The sequence below is a fragment of the Sus scrofa genome, chromosome 6 (assembly GCF_000003025.6).
Source record: "Sus scrofa isolate TJ Tabasco breed Duroc chromosome 6, Sscrofa11.1, whole genome shotgun sequence".
NCBI lineage: Eukaryota > Metazoa > Chordata > Mammalia > Artiodactyla > Suidae > Sus > Sus scrofa.
In genome coordinates this window covers 49,067,464-49,087,533 of record NC_010448.4, presented here as the reverse complement: position 1 = coordinate 49,087,533, position 20,070 = coordinate 49,067,464, and the positions used below count along the sequence as shown (strand labels likewise).

General features: G+C 47.7%; 1 protein-coding gene and 1 long non-coding RNA gene across 2 annotated transcripts in view; one reads left to right on the top strand and one right to left on the bottom strand.

Annotated features, from left to right (window-relative positions):
* The window catches only part of LOC110260991, a 38,994-nt gene that overhangs the window by 14,075 nt on the left and 4,849 nt on the right, over nucleotides 1-20,070 (bottom strand). The gene's annotated exons all lie outside the window — the stretch shown is intronic.
* On the top strand, nucleotides 2,581-17,921 carry LOC100737508 (cytochrome P450 2G1). The gene is made up of 9 exons (XM_021094411.1): nucleotides 2,581-4,237; nucleotides 4,812-4,974; nucleotides 6,802-6,951; nucleotides 9,212-9,372; nucleotides 9,631-9,807; nucleotides 11,156-11,297; nucleotides 14,722-14,909; nucleotides 15,033-15,174; nucleotides 16,700-17,921. The coding sequence occupies exons 1-9, from the start codon at nucleotides 4,058-4,060 to the stop codon at nucleotides 16,879-16,881; spliced, it is 1,485 nt and encodes a 494-aa protein (XP_020950070.1). The 5' UTR covers nucleotides 2,581-4,057; the 3' UTR covers nucleotides 16,882-17,921.

The window sequence follows — 20,070 nt, the reverse complement described above, 5'->3', positions numbered from 1 at the left end:
TTGGAGAAGTGGCCTTTTGTAGACTGTCCTGTGCTCCCAGAAGTACCCTCCCCTCTAGTCACCAGGACTGTACGACCTAAGGGTGATCCTTATGTGTGCTGCTGCATGGACCCTTAATTGAAGTGGACTCTGGTCTGGTAGGTGTGCCTATCCCAGGTCTGGTTGGTTGCCAAGCCTTGTCTTATGTGGAGGTGGCTAGCCACTAATTGTTGGAGCCTAGACACAGGGTGGCTAGGTTCAGAGCCCCAGGGGGTCCTGGTGCAGGTAGGGGTCCTGGGATGATACCAGCCTGCTGGCAGATGTTCTGGGTTCTGACAGAGCAGGCTGCAGGGATGCTATGGTCCTATGGCTGGTGTTCATAAGTTTGTAGGTGGAGCCAGGTGCCGGGAGTCCCAGCACTAGAGCCAGCCACTGATGGGTGGAGTTGGGTCCCAGGGTTTCTGGCTACAGGGTACTGAGGGTCTCAGAGTTGGTGTCAACTTGGTGATAGTTGTGGCAAGGTCCTCATGGCTGGCCAAGGGGTCTCAGGGGTCCTGGAGCTAGTACTGGTGCCCTGGTAAGCGGGGCTGGGTCCTGGAGTGGCTGGGGTCTCAGGGAATCCTATGGAAGACATTCTGCTGATGGCTGGGGCTGTGTTCCCACCCAGTTAGTTGCTTGGCCTGAGAAGTTCCAGTAATGGTGCCTAAAGTCTGGTGGGCAGGGGCAGAGGTGGGTCCTGATGCTAATAAGCTAGAGAGAGGACTTCAAAATGTCACTTGCCAGCATGAGTGTCCTCATGGAACAAACTCCCAAAAGTGGCTGCCACCAGTGTCTATGTCCTCAGAGTGGGCTCCATTTGCCTTCTGCTTCTCCAGGAGGCTCTCCAAGATCATCAGGTGGGTCTGACACAGGCTCCTTTCAAATTACTACAGCTGCCTTGGTCCTCAGTGCATGAGATTTTATGTGTGCCCTTTAAGAGTGGAGTCTCTGTGTCCTATGGCTCTCTGGCTCTCCAGAAGGTAAGCCCACCAAGCCTTCAAAACCAAACATCCTGGGGGCTCATCTTCCTGGAAGAAGGGAGGGGATAAATAAGGAGGGAAAGAGAGGAAAGAGAAAAGAGGTGGTGGGAGAAGATAGAATGAGAGAAGAAAGAAGGAAAATATGTAAGGGGGAGTCTCTGAAAGAGAGAAGCAAGGAGGAGAGAGAGAGGAAGGGAGAAAGAAAGGGAATATAGAGAGGAAAAGATGAGAAAAGACAAAAGTACGGGGGAGGTCCTGTTATGGCTCATTGGTAATGAACCTGACTAGTTTCCAATGAGGAGGAAGGTTCAATCCCTGGCCTTGCTCAGTGGGTTAGCCAGGGGTCAAATCTGCATCCCAGCACTCCCAAGACGCCACCAATCCTGTTGTACCACAGCAGGAGTTCCTGGTTGTAGAGTTTTGTTTTGTTTTTTTCTCTTTTTTTGATGCCCTGCAGCATATGGAGTTCCCTGGGCCAGAGGTCAGATCTGAGCCACAGCTTCAATCCATGCTGTAGCTGTGGCAAGGCCAGATCCTTTAAACCCACCATTCTTGTTCAGGGATAGAACCTATGAACTGATGCTGCAGAGATGCCACTGATCTCGTGTCACCACAGTAGGAACTACGCATTTTTTTTTTTTTTTTTTTTTGATTTGGAGGAAGATCACCTTCTCTAACAAGCAGAAAAAGATAGTCATCATGAGTCAGCAGTTTTACAGAACTGTAAAATGCTTAGATCTTGATCAGTTGTGCAAATAACTATTTTGAAATGAGATTACTTTTAGATAGACCTGTTAGAAAATGAACTTAGCTTGACATGAAAAATCCCATAATCACTTTTCTTTTAATTCCCATTTTAGATCATTTTTCTTAGCGGAAATTTAGAAGCACTCTTCACTATCCTTTTCACTCTCCAACAGAAGAATGACGCCTATGCCAATCTCAGCTTCCAGCATTTGGTTCCTAAGACTTTACAAGTCTTGTTTTGGTTTTGTTTTGTTTTTCTGAACCGAGAGCAACAGCTGTGCACTGGCAGTACTTTCCTGCTCCTACTGAAAACATGTAGGAAGCGGTGAAGTGTCATCCTGCCCCCTTCCCCACAGCTCCTCATTTTCCTAAAGCTGATTTTCCTCCACTGCCAACAGGAAGAATCCATAAAGCACTGAAAACTTAATATTATAAGATTATGGAATCCTCAAACATTAGAACAACAGATATGGAAAACCACAGAATCTCAGAAAAAATGCTCCTTGGGGAGGCAGTTTTGGAACCATACCATAAAATACCTATCAAGAGTCTTCTGAGACTGTGCATGAAGATCTCCCAGACTCACTTATTTGCCTCCCTAGAAAAAAAAATTCAATTCTGTCTTCCCTTCCCTTTTTTTTTTTTTTTTGTCATTTTTTGTCTTTTCAAGGCTGCACCCACAGCATGTAGAGGTTCCCAGGCTGGGGTCTAATCGGAGCTACAGCTGCCGACCTACACCACAGCCAAAGCAACTCCAGATCCAAGCTGCGTCTGCGACCTATACCACAGGTCACAGCAACGCCAGACCCTTAACGTACTGAGTGTGGCCAGGGATCAAACCTGAAACCTCGTGGTTCTTAGTTGGATTTGTTTCCACTGCACCATGACAGGAACTCTAAGAGATTAATCTTGAATGGCTGAGTGTGTTGGGAGAGTGTCACAGTGGAAAGGAGAGGCAAAAGATGGGAGCTGACACTTCCCCCTCCCTGGAAGACATTCTAGCAGCAGATCCAAAATCAAGAAAGTGGTGCTGTGTGAGTCACTTAGTTATCCCAGAATTCCTATCACCTCTGCACCTGGGACACCTCAGCCTAGGCAGCCAAGCCTTATTCCAAACCTGCAGGCTTCCTAAGGGATTCAATTTCCAAGCCTGGGAATTAGGCACATGAGAAGGGCTTTTGGATTTTGTTTAATCATATGTATAGGTAAAATATAATACCTAGGAATTTTGTTTCAGGTCAGTAATGTAGATTTACAAACATGTGGTGCAAAAAGGGTTGAAAATCATTGATTTAGATTACTGCGGAGAGAAATCACTAGGTCATGTCTCTGGAAGTTGTCTTCCCTTCTAGAGACTGGGGCTCAGAAGTGGTCCCTACATCTTAGACTTTCCCAGTGTATACATACACATACACACACCATACACCATACACACACCAGCACAGTTCCGATAAACCAACACAGGTAGTCTCCGATTTTACTCTTTGATATTATCTCAGTAAATGCAACAGAACTTGATTAAATCTCTTCACCTTAGTTATTTCTTTTGCTATTCCAAGTCTTCATCTTACTGCCTTTATATTTTTAACTGATTCATTAGCATCTGGCAAAGAGAGAGGAGCCACCCCTGTTCTCTATGAAGATTTTCTAAAACACTACGGTTACCCTATTTGACGTACAGGGAAACTGAGTCCAAGAGAGTTTGGTGACTCGCCAATGAAGACAAGATGGCACTGAAATTTGAATTCAGATTATATGATTCCTAAGTGAAATAGCCTAAAAATTATGTTCAACTGCTTCCCATGTCCTATTAAGACATATTGAGCTGCGGAGTGCCCATCGTGGCTCAGCAGTTATCGAATCTGACTAGCATCCATGAGGATGCAGATTCTAATCCCCAGCCTTGCTCAGTGGGTTAAGGAGCCGGCATTGCCATGAGCTGTGGTCAGCAGCTACGCTCCAATCTGAAATTCCATATGCCATGGGTGCGGACCCAAAAAGCAGGGAAAAAAAAAAAACTAAACTAAACCTGTTGAGCTGGAGGCTGAGCTGAGGGAGAACTGAGAAACTAGAAATATGAAGAAAGGGGAATGGCCCCAATGGATTCCCCTGAGTGAATTTAATCCATCCTTTATTCAGGTGGGAGATTATAGGTTATATAACCACGCCCTAGATAAAGCAATCTCTCCCCTGATGGCATGCATACCCGGAAAAACTGAATCCCAGGGTATTCAGATTTCTACACAGCTGATTTCCCAGAATGTATTTAGGCAGGATCTGGTCCCCTGGACACAACCCCTCGACCTGGCACCATGGAGCTGGGAGGGGCCTTCACCATCTTTCTGGCACTCTGCTTGTCTTGTCTGCTCATCCTCATCGCCTGGAAACGGATCAGCAAGGGCGGGAAGCTGCCCCCTGGTCCCACACCGATACCCTTCCTGGGAAACCTTTTGCAAGTCCGTACTGATGCCACTTTTCAGTCTTTCATGAAGGTGAGTCTGCCGACTCCTCTCATGGAGCTGGAAGCAATTAATCCTATAGACAGATAAGGTTGAAATTTCTGTCATCTAAAATGCAGACTCTTGGAAACACAATCTTAGATTTCTGGAATTCCAGAATCTTAAACTCTTGAACACACAGATTCCTAGCACACTGGCACTTCACATTCTCACAACCTCAGGCATTTGGAATGACAGTACCTTCTCTCCTTAAATAGGAGAATCCTTGCTCTCTCTGTCGGTCTTTTGAACTTTGAGATGCAGTATCTTAGGATTCTGGAAATGCAGCACTTGGGAGGGAGAAGCATGGCTCTTGGAACTCCATCTCATGCAGGCCGATCATTTTATGGATGCGGAAACAAGGCTTGTGACGCTGTTGAGGGCTCTCACCCAGGAACACAAAGGCCAAGGCTCCTTTGCCTTCTTAGCAACAGTCTTTCTGAGCCCAGAACTCAGCTTTATCTCTTATTTACACATTTCTATCTCCTTGAAATCTCCATCCCCTGAGCCCTTGGTTGGTCGTTACCCCAATTAGCCTTTCCCTCTCTGTGTTTTCCTTCACTTACAGCTCAGGGAGAAATATGGCCCAGTCTTCACTGTGTACATGGGTCCCCGGCCGGTAGTTGTTTTGTGTGGACATGAAGCAGTGAAGGAGGCTCTGATAGACCGAGCAGATGAGTTCAGCGGCCGTGGAGAATTGGCTTCAGTAGAGCGGAACTTCCAAGGTCACGGTAGGTAACAACGACAGCAAAATGTAATCCCGAAGTATAATATAATTCGATGTCCCAGGTTCATTGTTAAGTACTCTAAATGAATATTGTAGGGAGTCCTCTGAGAGAATTATTAATGTCTTACCAATTTTGCAAATGAGGAAGTCAAGGGTGAGAATGTTTAGGTAACAACAGTAAATGGGAGTTCCTGCGGTGGCACAGTGGGTTGGTGATCCAATGTTGTCTCTGTGGCAGCGGCGTAGGTTCGATCCCCAGCCCAGTGCAATGGATTAAGGATCGGGCATTGCTGCAGATCTGGCCTAGCTCACAGCTGAGGCTCAGATTTGATCCCTAGCCTGGGAACTTCCACATGCCAGTGGATGGGTAAAGGGTTAATGAATGGATAGTTTGAGATGTGTGTGGCCAAAAAGGGGGAAAAAACAGTAAATAGTAGAACCATTTTATTTTGAACCCAAACCACCTGATTCCAGAGCATCATCTGCGTTATCTGTTCTTAATGGATTAGTGACACCCTGTGAACTCACTCAAGCCCTAATAGCCAACCTTACTTCTTATTTTCCTATACATACACACACCCAACCCATAGGTCATGGCACCCACTGTTTAGATAGACACCGTTCTAATATTAGCTATAAATCCATCTCTACCTGCTCACATCCTTCAATTCCAAACAGCCTCACACCATTCCTTTGATACTTCCATCCGTCCATTTATCCCTATACCTTTCCTTCCACTCATCCATTTTTCCATTGATCCGTCCATTCACTAGACTTTCTATATGAATATCTTTCCATTCAATTTACCTATACCTCTACCAATTAACTTTCCATTTACCCATCTATTCATTATTCCATCCATCCATTTATTTATCCTTCCATCATTCACCTACCTATTAATCTTTCAATTATTCATACCATTCCTACCATTTATTCATTTATCCATACATCTCAAACTATCCATTCATTAACCCTTTACCCATCCACTAAACCTCATCCATCCATTCATCATGAATTCTTCCTCCCATTCATCAATCTACCAAAATCATTTCATTTAATTTTTTAAATATCAGAGTTCCCGTCTTGGCACAGCAGAAATAAATCTGACTAGGAACCATGAGGTTGTGGGTTTGATCCCTGGCCTTGTTCAGTGGGTCATGGATCTGGTGTTGCCATGAGCTATGGTGTAGGTCAAAGACGAGGCTCGGATCTGACGTTGCTGCAGCTCTGGCGTAGGCCGGCAGCAACAGCTCCAATTGGATACCTAGCCTGGGAACCTCTATATGCTGTGGGTGCAGCCCTAAAAAGACAAAAAAAAATTTTTCAAACATCGATTCAGCAATTCATGCACATCTGGAAATTTCTAAATAATTCTTACTCCATGGCAACTCCTTTTGTGTGGGCATATTGATGTACAAGTATGATTTTTTTCAGAGCGGCACCCACGTCATATGGAAGTTCCCAGGTTAGGGATCCAATCAGAGCTGCAGTTGCCAGCCTACACTACAGCCACACCCATACCAGATCTGAGCCACATCTGGGACCCCACACCACAGCTCACAGTAATGCCAGATCCTTAAGCCACTGAGGAGGCCAGGGATGGAAACTACATCCTCAAGGGCCTATGTCAGTTCTTAACCCACTGAGCCACAAAAGGAACTCCTGGACTTAAGTTTTTGAGGATCCAACTTTATTCTCCCTGTTAAGCCTGGGAGGTTGGAAGCTGTAAAGCTTTCATTTTCTGGCAACCCCCGCCCCCAAGACCAGCACAGAGTTGTGCACAAAAAAGGAGGGGGAATGGGAGCCTGATACTGAGACGCTGTCATGACAGGTGTAGCCCTGGCTAATGGAGACCGATGGAGGATACTGCGACGCTTCTCCCTGACCATTCTTCGCGACTTTGGGATGGGAAAGAGAAGCATTGAGGAGCGAATCCAGGAGGAGGCTGGCTTCTTACTACAGGAATTACGAAAGACCAAGGGTACTGGGGCCACAAGGGGGCGGGCTACCAGGGCCCTGGGGGGTTGTAGAAAGCTCAGTCATGAGAAGATGGGCTTTGGTGGGAGAACAGGTGAAAAAGACGAAGGATTTACTGAGATTTCCAGCCAGATTCCGTGTTTAAAAGTTAACATGGGAATTCCTGTTGTGGCGCAGTGGAAACCAATCCGGCTAGGAACCCTAAGGCTGAGGGTTCGATCCCTGGCCTCGCTCAGTGGGTTAAGGATCCAGCGTTGCTGTGAGCTGTGGTGTAGGTCGAAAACACGGCTCAGATCTGGCGTTGCTGTGGCTGTGGCGTAGACCAGCAGTTGTAGCTCCGATTAGACCCCTAGCCTGGGAACCTCCATATGCCATGGGTGTGGCCCTAAAAACACAAAAGACATAAAAAAATAAAAATAAAAAAATAAAAGGGTGAAAGACCCTTAGAGACCACTTTTCCAGAAACTTTAATCAGTGGATCTCCAGAAGTGTTTGAGCTCCAGATATCACATGCGGCTTTGGAGATATGTGAGTCTGTGACCTTTTCTGGTGACAGGATTAAATTTTATTACAGTTATCTATCTGCCTGTCTGTCTATCTATCTATCTGGGTATTTATTCACACATTCTCAAACCAAACCACGTAATTTTGGTAAAAACCACATAACATAAAATTTTGCCACCCTAATTCTAAGTGTATAGTTCAGCAGTGTTACATATATTCACATTGTTGTGAAAAGGGCTTTGAAACTTTTTCTTCTTGCAAATCTGAAACTCTATACCTTTTGCTGTAAGTATGGGACAGCTGGGGTCTGAGGAAAAGAAAGACACAGGGCTAAGAAACACAAAGATGAATCCATTAGATACAGAAAAAGAGACAGAGTTCTCTAAGTTAGAGTTCCCCTACCCCAGCCCCCCAGGCTTCATGGAGGCATAAAGACCCTCGCTGTCCACGTACACCAAGACGTTATTTGCAAAACTGTATATTTGTGAATATATACATTGTTCTGGAGAAACTGTCCCCAGATCCACTGACCTGACCATGATCCTGTTTTATAGATGGTGTAGGGGAAGCCAAGGGAAGGAATTTTTTTTTTTTTAGGGCCACACCGAGGCCCATGGAAGTTCCCAGACCAGGGGTCAAATTGAAACTACAGCTGCCAACCACAGCCACAGCCACAGCAACACCAGATCCGAGCCACATCTGCAACCTACACTACAGCTTTTGGCAATGCTGGATCCTTAACCCACTGAGCAAGGCCACGGATCAAATTGGCATCCTCATGGATACTAGTCAAATTCTTAACCCACTGAACCATAACAGGAACTCCCAGGAAGGATTTTTTTAGTAGCTCAGGTGGAATTGGTAGAAATAGACAGAATCCAGCCACCCCTTAAAAAAAAAAAAAAAAGTGTTCCTTACCACCACTTCTTTTATAAATCTGTCTCTTGAGTACAAACAATTAAATACTAGTAACAACAAAATAATGATTGAGAAGTTCCCTGGTAGCTCATTGGGTTAAAGAGTCTTCATTGTCACGCCCCGGGCCCAGGTGCCCACCAGTCACTTCTCTGTCCACCCCCCACCCCCCACCTCAGTGCCCTAAGCCCCTGCCTATACCTCACTGAATCCCTGGCCTTTGATCCCTGGCCTGGAAACTTTGCAAGCTGTGCTCGAGGCCAAAACAAAACAAACAAAGAACCAACCATCACCAACAAAAGACCTTGAGCTCCACCAGCATTTCTTGAATGTTTACTACATTTCTGGAGTGTTTACCCAGCACTGTGCTAAGCATTTCACACAGATAACTATACTGAATTCTCATGAACCAGTGAAGTGGCTACTGAACAAGCTTGCAGATTGGGAATGCTAGATTCAAAACATAAAAAAGAAGTAACCATGACTCAGCAGTAATGAACCCAACTAGTATCCATGAGGACGTAGGTTCGATCCCTGGCCCTGCTCAGTGGGTTAAGAATCCGACGTTGCCAGAAGCTGTTGTGCAGTTCGAAGATGTAGCTCAGATCCCAAGTTGTTGTGTCTATGGCGTAGGCTGGCAGCTACAGCTCCAATTTGACCCCTAGCATGGGAATTTCTATATGCCACGGGTATGGTCCTAAAAAGACTAACTAACTAACTAAAGGAAGGAAGTAACTAACACATGCTATTAAGTAGCTGAGCCAGGACTCATATCTGCCGCTGCATGACTTCACATCCCATGTCCCTACTCATGGCCTCCAACAGAGACGATTTCCAACCCCCAGGTGCCCCCATCGAACCTACTTTCTTCCTGAGCCGCACCGTCTCCAATGTCATCAGTTCCGTCGTCTTTGGAAGCCGCTTCGACTATGAGGACAAGCAATTCCTGAAGCTGCTGCAGATGATCAACCAGAGTTTCATCGAGATGAGCACGCCCTGGGCCCAGGTGCCCACCAGTCACCTCTCTGTCCACCCCCACCCCCCACCTCAGTGCCCTAAGCCCCTGCCTAAACCTCACTGAATCCTCCCCACAATCCTGAGAGGCAAGTATCAAAATCTCCTGGGCCTCCAAGAAGCAAAGAGCCTCATGCAGGTCTCAGATCCAGTGCTGGATGTGGGGCCCAGCTATCTGACTCCACACTCAGCCTATGCTGGCCTCTGGTACCCACTGCTGACAACACCCCCCCTTGCTTCTTCCCCACAGCTATATGACATGTACTCTGGAATCATGCAATATTTGCCAGGAAGACACAATCGCATCTACTACTTGATAGAGGAGCTCAAGGACTTCATTGCCTCCAGGGTGAAGATCAACGAAGCATCTCTGGACCCTCAAAACCCTCGGGACTTCATCGACTGTTTCCTCATCAAGATGCACCAGGTACCTCTTCCGCCAATCATTTCCTCTCTTCTCCTCTATCCCTAATGCCTACAACTTTAAACTCAGCTATAAACATGTTGATGATACAAGGCATTATTTCACAGGGTTTACTTTTAGTTAAAGATGCACCTTTTTTGTTGTTGTTTGCTTTTTAGGGCCGCACCCTTGGCACATGGAGGTTCCCAGGCTGGGAGTCTAATCGGAGCCACAGCTGCCGGCCTATGCCAGGGATTGAACCCGCAACCTCATGGCTCCTAGTCGGATTTGTTTCCGCTGTGCCACAACAAGAACTCCAAACCTTGCACTCTTAAAACAAACTTTGACTCTAAAATTCTATGAACATGGAGACTTAAAATCTTACACCTTTCTAATCGTATATGCCAGAGATTTACAAATACAGGAAAGGAGAATGATTCTTTAGAGCCTTGGAATTTGAGGAGCTTAGACAGTCAAAGTCTTTAAACTTTTGAATTTAAACTTTAAAGTTAAAAGTTGAAAGTCTTGTGGTTGTAGAAGGTCAGAAGTTTAATATTTCTATATTGTGGATTCTTTACATTTTAGAAATTTTGAGACTTTGAGGAGGCTGCACCCGCAGCATGTGGAAGTTCCAGGGCCAGGGATAACCCATGCCACAGCAGTGATGCAAGCTCCTGCAGTGACAACTCCAGATCCTTAACCCGCTGTGCCACAAAAGAACATCTAGAAATTTAGAAATTTCTATTTTTCTATTGCAGAACCCCTGCAATCAGCTGTTTTAAATTATGTACGCCAGGAGTTCCCTTCGTGGTGCAGCGGAACCCAATCCGATAGTACCCATGAGGATGCGAGTTCAATCCCTGGCCTCCATCAGTGGGTCGGAGATCCGATGTGGCCGTGAGCTGTGATGTAGGTTGCAAACACTGGGCTTGGATCCTGAGTTGCCGTGGCTGTGGCACAGGCCGGCGGCTGTAGCTCTGATGAGACTCCCTAGCCTGGGAACCTCCATATGCCATGGGTGCGGCCCTAAAAAAGCAAAAATAAAAATGAAAATAAATAAATAATGTACCCTAACATCCTAGAACTTTCAGACCTGACACGACACCATCTACCTTCTTTTCCCTCATTTTCCCTGTTTCTCACTACACTCCAGCTGCGCTGGCGATTATACCGGCCTTCCCCTTGCTGTTCCTCTCCAGGCACATGCTGTCATTCCACCCCAGGCACGCCTTTGCTCTGCTGGTTCCTCGCCCAGAGACCCACCTGGTTCACCCCTGTGTCATGTTTTCAAGAAGGCCAGCCTTAAACACAGGGAGAAAATAAGATAAAGGCAGGGGAGGGTAATTCTCTGCATTATGCCTCTTGTTTGCAGGATAAAGATAATCCCCACACGGAATTCAACCTCAAGAATTTGGTCCTCACCACTCTCAACCTCTTTTTTGCTGGCACAGAGACTGTGAGCTCCACCCTGCGCTACGGGCTGCTGCTAATGATGAAACACCCTGAGGTGGAAGGTGAGTGTCCCCCTGGGCTGCTTACCTGGGGGTCCTCCCCCCAAAGGAAAGAAGCCAGCTCTAGACTCTTCACACCTGAGACCCTCAGGATGTGGAATCTCAGAATCTCTGGCTTTGGAGTTCCCGTCGTGGCTCAGCAGTTCGCAAACCTGAACAGCATCCACAAGGAGGTGGGTTCGATCCCTGGCCTCGCTCCGTGGGTTGAGGATCCAGCCTTGCTGTGAGCTGTGGTGTAGGTCACAGACATGGCTTGGATCCCACGTTGCTGTGGCTGTGGCGTGGGCTGGAGGCTACAGCTCCCATGTGACGCCCAGCCTGGGAACCTCCATATGCCTCGGGTACAGCCCCTCGAAAGACAAAAAAGACAATGACAACAACAATCAGAATCTCTGGCTTGGCAGGCCATTTAATTTAATCTTCTGCTTGGTGCCTGTAATAGTTTCTTAGAGTTGCTGTAATAAATTACGAGAAATTTCATAGCTTAAAACAACAAAAACCAAAGTTCCCTGGTGACTCAGCAGGTTCAAGACATGACGTTGTCCCTGCTGTAACTCTGGTTACTGCTTTGGTGTAGGTTCAGTCCCTGCCCTGGGAACTTTCACATGCTGTGGGCAAGGCCAAAATAAATAAATAAATAAAAGCGGAAAAAAGGAAACAGCAAAAATCTATTATCTTGGGAATTCCTGTTGTGGCTCAGGGGGTTATGAACCCAACTAGTATGCTAGTTCGATCCCTGGCCTTGTTCAGTGGGTTAAGGATCGGCGTTGCTGTGAGCTGTGATGTGGGTGGCAGACACAGCTCGGATCCCGCGTGGATATGGCTACGGCTATGGCTATGATACAGGCTGGCAGCTGCAGCTCTCATTTGACCCCTAACCTGGGAACTTCCATATGCCACAGGCGCGGCCCTAAAAAGCAAAAAAAAAAAAAAGAAAGAAAGAAAAAACCCCAAATCTATTATCTTACAGTTTTGGAGTTCAGACGTTCAAATAGGCTTTCACTGGATCGAACCAAGGTAGATCTGATCCCTGGCCTTTTCCGGCTTCCAGACCTGTCTTTATTGCTTTCCCAGGCTCACGATCCTCCTTCCATCTCCAAAGCCAGCAGCACAGCATCTTCAAATCTCTCTTTGTGGAGTTCCCATTGTGGTACAGCGGTAACACACCCTACTAGTATCCATGAGGATGCAGGTTTGATTCCTGGCCTCGCTTAGTGGGTTAAGGATCCAGGATTGCCATGAGCTGTGGTGTGGGTCACAGATGCAGCTCAGATCCCATGTTGCTGTGCCTGTGGTGAAGGCTGGCAGCTGCAGCTCCCATTCAACACCTAGCCTGGGAACCTCCGTCTGCTGTGGGTACAGCCTCCCCAAAAAACAGAAACAAAACAAAACAAAGTCTCTCTTTGCTTCCACTGTCACATCTCCTTCTCCGACTCTGACCCTTTTGCCTCTACTTATACAGCCACTTGTGACTACCTTTAGGGCCAGCCTGGATTATCCAGTATAATCTCCCCATCTCAAAATCCTTAATGATATCTGCAACGTGCCCTTTTCATGTAAGCTAACATTCACAGGTTCAGGGATGGATTAAGAGATGATAACTTTGATATGCATGATTTAGCCGACTAGAGTGCCGGAATCGAGTCCAATCCATCACCAGTAAACTGCAATCTGGTCTGGCTAGGTAACTCCCATAATGAGGAACTCATTACTCACTTAAAGATAATCCCCACTTTTGGCCTCTCTCCCTTCTAGCGCAGTTCAAACCGAGCCAACCAACTGTTCTTGTTACAGGGAGAGACTAAATGGTTTCCACTCAAACTCATGGAGTCAGTCTCTCCTTCACTGTCTGAGCTGCTTTACTAATCTAAACCAAATATTTAATGGACACCTTCTATGTGCTAGGCACCAGCCTAATCGCTTGCCTGATGAATTTGATGTGAAAGCTACTACCAACTCTAGGAGCTTGGTAGAATATAACATCCATTTGGAAGATGAAGCAACAGGCTCAGAAGGTAAAGTCATTTGCCCCAAGGCTGCTCATCCCGGAAGTGCAGAGAGGAGTAACTGCATCAACAGTGTTCCTTCTTTCTTCTTCTTATTTTTTTTTTTTTAGGGCCACACCTGAAGCATATGGAAGTTCCTGGGCTAGAGGTTGAATCAGAGCTGCAGTTGCCATCCTGCGCCACAGCCACATGGGATCCAAGCCGTGTCTGTGATCTATACCACACAGCTCAGCCACGCTGATCCAGCAAACCTGCATCCTCATGGATACGAGTGGGGTTCGTAACCCACTGACCCACAACGGGAACTCCACAAATGGTGTCCTCAAGCACTGCCACATGATTGCTGCCACTTGCTTCAATCCTGTCCTTGCTACCTATTTGCCATCCTGTCAAAAATCTCTGTGTAAACATTTGCCAAAATGACCTTTCTCATTTTTCTGTAAGTGGTGATATGGATGTACCATTGAAAAAAATAAAACAAAACAAAAAACTCCCAAGCATGGCTTTACAGGACTCCCCATAAAGAGGTTTGATGAAATCAGACACTGTTGACTGGAGCTTTCCACCTGCTCGGCCTCCTCACAGCTGCTCAACAATTCAGAGTGGCAGGAAAGTATAGAGAAGAACCAAGCTGTCAAGGATAAGAGCTGAAGTTGAGTCTTCCAGAAGCCCTTTTCTGCCAAAATTGATCAAATCAAAGGCAGAGCAGGCAAACAGGCAATGCCAGATCAGAGATGGCACCATCTGGCCACTTCGCCAAGTCAAGTCAAGGTTTGAAAGCCCTGTCATCTTCCATTGCAGTCTTCTTCCAGGGCTTGGGCAGACCCTAAATTCATTCATTCATTCATTCATTCTTTTTTTTTTTTCAATTTTTCCATTTTTGGCCACTCCTTGGCATGTGGCGTTCCCGGTCCAGGGATCAGATCCAAGCTGTGGTTGTGACCTACACTGCAGCTGCAGCAACGCCAAATCCTTAACCCGTTGTGCCAGGCCAGAGATTGAACCTGACTTCCAGCGCTCCCAAGATGCCACCCATCCCATTTGTGCCACAACAGGAACTCCCCAAATTATTTCTAAGGCAGTCCTGTCCCTGCTCTTGTTTTCACAAGGAGAACAGCAGGGAGCTGGGGGGTTGGGGGTGGGGGCGGGCCATGGTGCCCTTCAACTCAGCCCTCAAAGGGCTGTAGGCGGAAGGGGGTTCTGATAGGGAGGAGTACATCCCAGCTGACGTTCCAGGCACCAGGCTGGGTGCCTCCCAAAGGTCCGAGGAGTGTTTATTAGCCTCACCAAGGGATAGTCCACATGCAAATGACCTGGTCCCTTGGGGCCACAGGTGCGGAAGATCCAAACCCATGGCCCAACCCTGGCCTCCAGAATCACCTCCTGCTTCATTGCCTGTGATGTTTTCTGGTCTTTTCCAGCCAAGATCCACGAAGAGATTGACCAGGTGATTGGACCGCATAGAATCCCACGTGTAGATGACCGGGTCAAGATGCCCTACACAGATGCCGTGATCCATGAGATACAGAGACTGACAGATATCGTGCCCATGGGTGTCCCCCATAACGTCATCCGGGACACTCATTTCCGAGGCTACCTTCTGCCCAAGGTAGAGCTTTGCCTTCATGGTCACTCCTCTGTCCGCCACCCCTCTCTCCTGCTGGTTCCCTACCGCACTCCCTCCATACTTATACTCCAGCACTGAGTTCATCGAACTGCCCCCTCCCCCCAGGGCACCGACGTGTTTCCTCTGCTTGGCTCCGTCCTCAAAGACCCCAAATACTTCCGATACCCAGATGCCTTCTACCCCCAGCATTTCCTGGATGAGCAGGGCCGCTTCAAGAAGAATGAAGCCTTTGTGCCTTTTTCCTCTGGTAGGTGTCCATGGACTGAGTCCCCTCCCCCACCCCAGGAACATGCTAGATATGTCCCCCAGCCAGTGGTCTGTATTTGACATTCGGCTTTGAATGTGAAGTTGAGTGCTAGTTCATAGAGTCACAAAATCCTAGAAGTCCAGAATTCCACAACGATGGACTATTAGAACCACTGATCTGATGATGAGAAAAGTCATAACCCTAGATGGGGATCTGCAACTTTTTAAGGACCCAGTAGGTTTTGATGGTCTCCATCTGAACTATGCAGTCTGAACTACTCACCTCCACCACTGTGCTATGAAAGCAACCATAGGAGTCCCCACGGTGGCTCAGCGGTAATGAACTCGACTAGTAGCCATAAGGACAAGGGTTCAATCCCTGGCCTGGCTCAGTGGGTTCAGGATCCGGTGTTGCTGTGAGCTGTGTGTAGGTCACAGATGCCGCTCAGATCCCATGTTGCTCTGGCTGTGGCGTGGGCCGGAAGCTGCAGCTTCGATTTGACCCCTAGCCTGGGAATTTCCATATGCTGCAGGTTAGGCCCTAAAAACCAAGAAAACAAAAATCAAAAGCAACCATAGGCATTCATAAATAAATGTGCATGTCTGCGATGCCAAAAAAGCTAGAGACACCAAAATTTGAATTTCATTTAATTTTCAAATGTTACAAAACCTTCATTTTAATTTCTTTCTCTTTGCCTTTTTTTTTTTTTTTTTTCCTGGCTGCGCCCATGGCATTTTAGAAGTTCCTGGGCCAGGGATCAAACCAGCACCACAGCTGTAACCTGAGCCACAGTAGTGACAATACTGGATCCTTAACCTACTGAGCCACAAGGGAACTCCCCCAAATATTATTTGTCCTTTGATTTTTTTAACCACTTAAAAATGTTTAAAGATTCTTAGTTTGCAGACAAAACAGGCAGCAGGGAATGTTTGCTCAAGGAACAGTGGATGGGTAACTCAATATCTTAGAACGGTAGTATTTAAGTATAAGCCGCATTGAACGTGGAGTTAGGGCAGTGGTTAGGAAATGTAACTTCATCGTTTACAAACGGTAGGGCCACGAATGAGTTACTTCAGCACCCTGTCTGTAAAAGGGAGAATAATCTCTCCAAACCACTGGAAGGGTGAGTGACAAACAGCAAGCAGTATTTTAAGTGTGAGCTTCCCCCTCTCCTCCAGTGTCTGGCCCCTAGTAGGCAATTCATAAACCTTTAAGAACTGGAAATGAACAGAATCTCCAAATTTGTGTGTCCTTTTGAAACATTCCATCTGGGGATCTGTTGGAATTTGAGCCATGGGAGAAGTAGCTTCCACATGCTGAGCCCCTTTAAGTGGAAGATCTGAGCATAACTGTGGGAATCCACTGCATCTTTATAAGAACGCTAAAAATCGGTATTATCATGACTCCCAAGATGCTTAGGACGCAGCTGAGGTGCAGAGGGGTGGTGGGTCCAGAACACTCTCTACGCCCCCCATTATTCCAGTGCCCCTGTGACCCTCCCTCCTGCCCCCTCCTGTGCCCACAGGAAAGCGCATCTGCCTGGGCGAGGCCATGGCCCGAATGGAACTCTTTCTCTACTTCACCTCCATCCTTCAGAACTTCACCCTCCGCTCGCTGGTGCCACCTGCCCACATCGATATCACGCCCCAAGTCTCAGGCTTTGGCAACATACCCCCGACCTATGAGCTCTGCCTCATAGCCCGCTGAGCGCCCCCTGCTGGACGCGGAAGGAACCGACGGAGGACAGAGCTCCTCCCACTCTCCACCTCCCCTTCCACCCCACCCCATGCCCCCCCACCTCATCCCCCAGCCCCCAGCACCCGCCTCCGTGTGCACAGGGACACCCGCCCTCGTCATCCCCCTAAATCCTCAAGATAGCCCCAAGAGAAGTCACTATTACACTGTCATGAGACACAGGTCCGCAGGGATCACCCCAGAATTTGGAGCTGTATATCTTCCACATCCAGTAAAAAAGAAACGTCCTGTTCAAGACTTTGGCAAAACTTGCAGATTTTAAGTTCATTTTGTTCACATCTGGCTAAGTTTCTGTCTGCTCCAGATTCTTGTAGCTGACCTCGTGTCTTTATGTTGTTCCTTTGACTTTTCCCTGATTATGACCAAAATGTGAGACACAATCCTTTCTCTTTCATTCTCATAGTCACCGCTCTCAAATAAGGCAACAGAGAACTGGAGCCTGTTGGCCACAGCAAGTGTGTGTACTGTGTGTGACATTGGTAGGACCCTGCAACAATTTCAAATGGCTTTTTTGACTTGTTTACTAACTGTCCTTTCTTGCAGCTCATCGCCACAGATTTCCCACTGGTTGGGCCACCATCTTGCTGGTTTGCCACCTGGATGTCCCCGTCATCTGAGTTTCTAAACCTGGTTTCCTGGTTGTTCTTATCAGAATTTCCAATTCCGAATACTCCCCGATTCATGGTGAAGAAGACTTTAATTCACAGCTCTATTATTCCATTTCGAAACTCCATGGACTTGCCCAGCTGATAAAGGCCCTCCCTCCTATTTCATGGTTTTCAACTAATGTTTATCAAATACCCAACATGTGCCAGCACCTTCTTCAGGTACTTGGGCTGTATCAGTGAGCAAAACAGACAAAACTCCTGCCCTCATGGAACTTCTAACGGGGAGGGTAGACAATGAAGAATAAACACAATAAATTTTAAAATGATGTAGTGTGGACTTTCCATTGTGGCTCAACCAATTAAGAGCCTGACTATTATCCACGAGGACACAGATTCAATCCCTGGCCTCCATCCCGGGGTTAAGGATCCAGAGCTGCTGCAGGATGCTGTATATATCCCAGATGTGGTTTGGATCCCAAGTTGCTGTGGCTGTGGCATAAGCTGGCAGCTGCAGCTTCGATTCAACCCCTAGCTTGGGAACTTCCGTATGCTACAGATGAGGCCGTGAAAAAGAAAAGAAAAAGAAAAGAAGTTTTAAAACCTTCTGTAAATTCCCATAGCTTCAGGGCAGAGTTGTCCCCACCCTGCTAGCGCCTCCCCCTCCCGCCTAAGTCCTTATGGTCCACCAGGTCTGACTCCTGCTCACGGCTCCAGACTAATCAGTGAACACAGCCCCTCATCTCTGTGCCCTAAAGCTCTCACCCTGTTCCAGGGCCTCTGGCCTTGATAACGATTCCTCTGATAACTGATTCTCTTGGTAATTCCTCTGGATCATTGATTCCTCTGCCTGACTGCTCCCTCTCAGAGCTCATCCTTGCTCCACCAAGTCCCGCCTGCGCCCTCTAGTGGCTCTCCCTCAACCTACCAGGTTGAATCAGTGCTCTTTCCAGACTCTGCTCCAAAGACACCTGAGCCTCTCTCACCCCTGCCCTGACTCCTATGCCCAGACCACCTCATCCTCAGCACTACCCATCCTGAGCTGTCATCCTACAGTGACTGATCTGTCTCCTCCTCTGGAGCGAGGGCGGATCCTGGGGCTGTCTTGGTCCCCCGTGCCCTCAGCATCAGCTGGCACAGGCTGGTTGAACGCCTCCACTAAATGGTTTGGGAGCCTGGGGATAATACCGTAGGAAAGAGAAATTTCTGAGAAATTGAGGCAGTGGGAACGACCTACCTCGGAAGCCTCTCAGGACACACCTGTCCTGTAGAGACTTTGTATACCTTGTATGACCCTTGAAAACTGAAGGAGGCAATACCCTGAAAAATAAGGAAACTAGTGGGCTTGCAGGAAACTAGTGGGAAGTGGAGCTGGGTCAGGGCTGCTGAAAACCAAATACAAGCAGGCACAGGCAGATCTCAGACGGTCCCGTGTTTATAACATGGCCCCCACACCCACATCCTACACCAGAAGGCACGCGCGAAACACATCCAGACACTCACATGAGTTGGACACATACCTGACTTGGACACACACACACACAGAGGTGAAGACACAGTCCCACAGCAGGCTGGCTCCAGAGACACACATGTAAATATCCTCCCACAGACGCATCCCCAAGCCCGTGTCACTCACAGACAGACACAGAGCCTGGCATGCACACCAGCAACAGACACGCGCACATCCCATCATGTACTCGGCAGATGTGCATGCACAGCTGTAATATGGATACTCACTCCAGCACAAACACACTCCACAAAGAGGCACACATTCTTCTCTCAACATGGGCATGCTGAAACACACATGCACACACACAGACACTCCAAGCATGCATCTAGAAGCACACACGCATACAGATGTATCCATAAGGAGAAACGTAACCAAGGCACCTAGGAGAACCCACTGGACAAAAGGACACAAACATAAAGAGAGCCAGAGTTCCCCTTATAGCTCAGCGGAAACAAATCCGACTAGTATCCATGAGCACGAGGGATCGATCCCTGCCCTTGCTCAGTGGGTTCAGGATCCGGCATTGCCAGGAGCTGTGCTGCAGCTGTGGCTCGGATCCTGCATTGCTGTCATGGCTCAGGCTGGCAGCTGTAGCTCCAATTAGACCCCTAGCCTGGGAACCTCTATATGTGGCAGGTGCGGCCCTAAAAAAAAAGAGAGAGAGAGGGAGATCCAGAAGCACCCAAGAGGGTTGCAGGGCAGGCTGACTTGCAGGGAAGGAGAAAGCGAGACACGCAGAAAGGTGGAGACAAGAAGAGAAAAAGCCAGAGCCAGAGGGATGGGCAGGGCTGCGGGCAGGGCTCTGTGCCCTCCGGAGGGTCTAATCCTGACCCACGCGTCCTCAGACACGGCCTAACCCCCCAGCCCTCCGGGAGGCACCTAGAAGGTCAATTTCCCAGGCACAGCTCCAGGAGGTGCAGCTCTGCCGTGCTGAGGAAGGAAGGGGAAGGGAGGTTCCCCCAAAACTTTCTGTGCATCCTTTTCCAAAGGAAGACCTTTTGGGACTTTACTCCACAGAACCTCTCA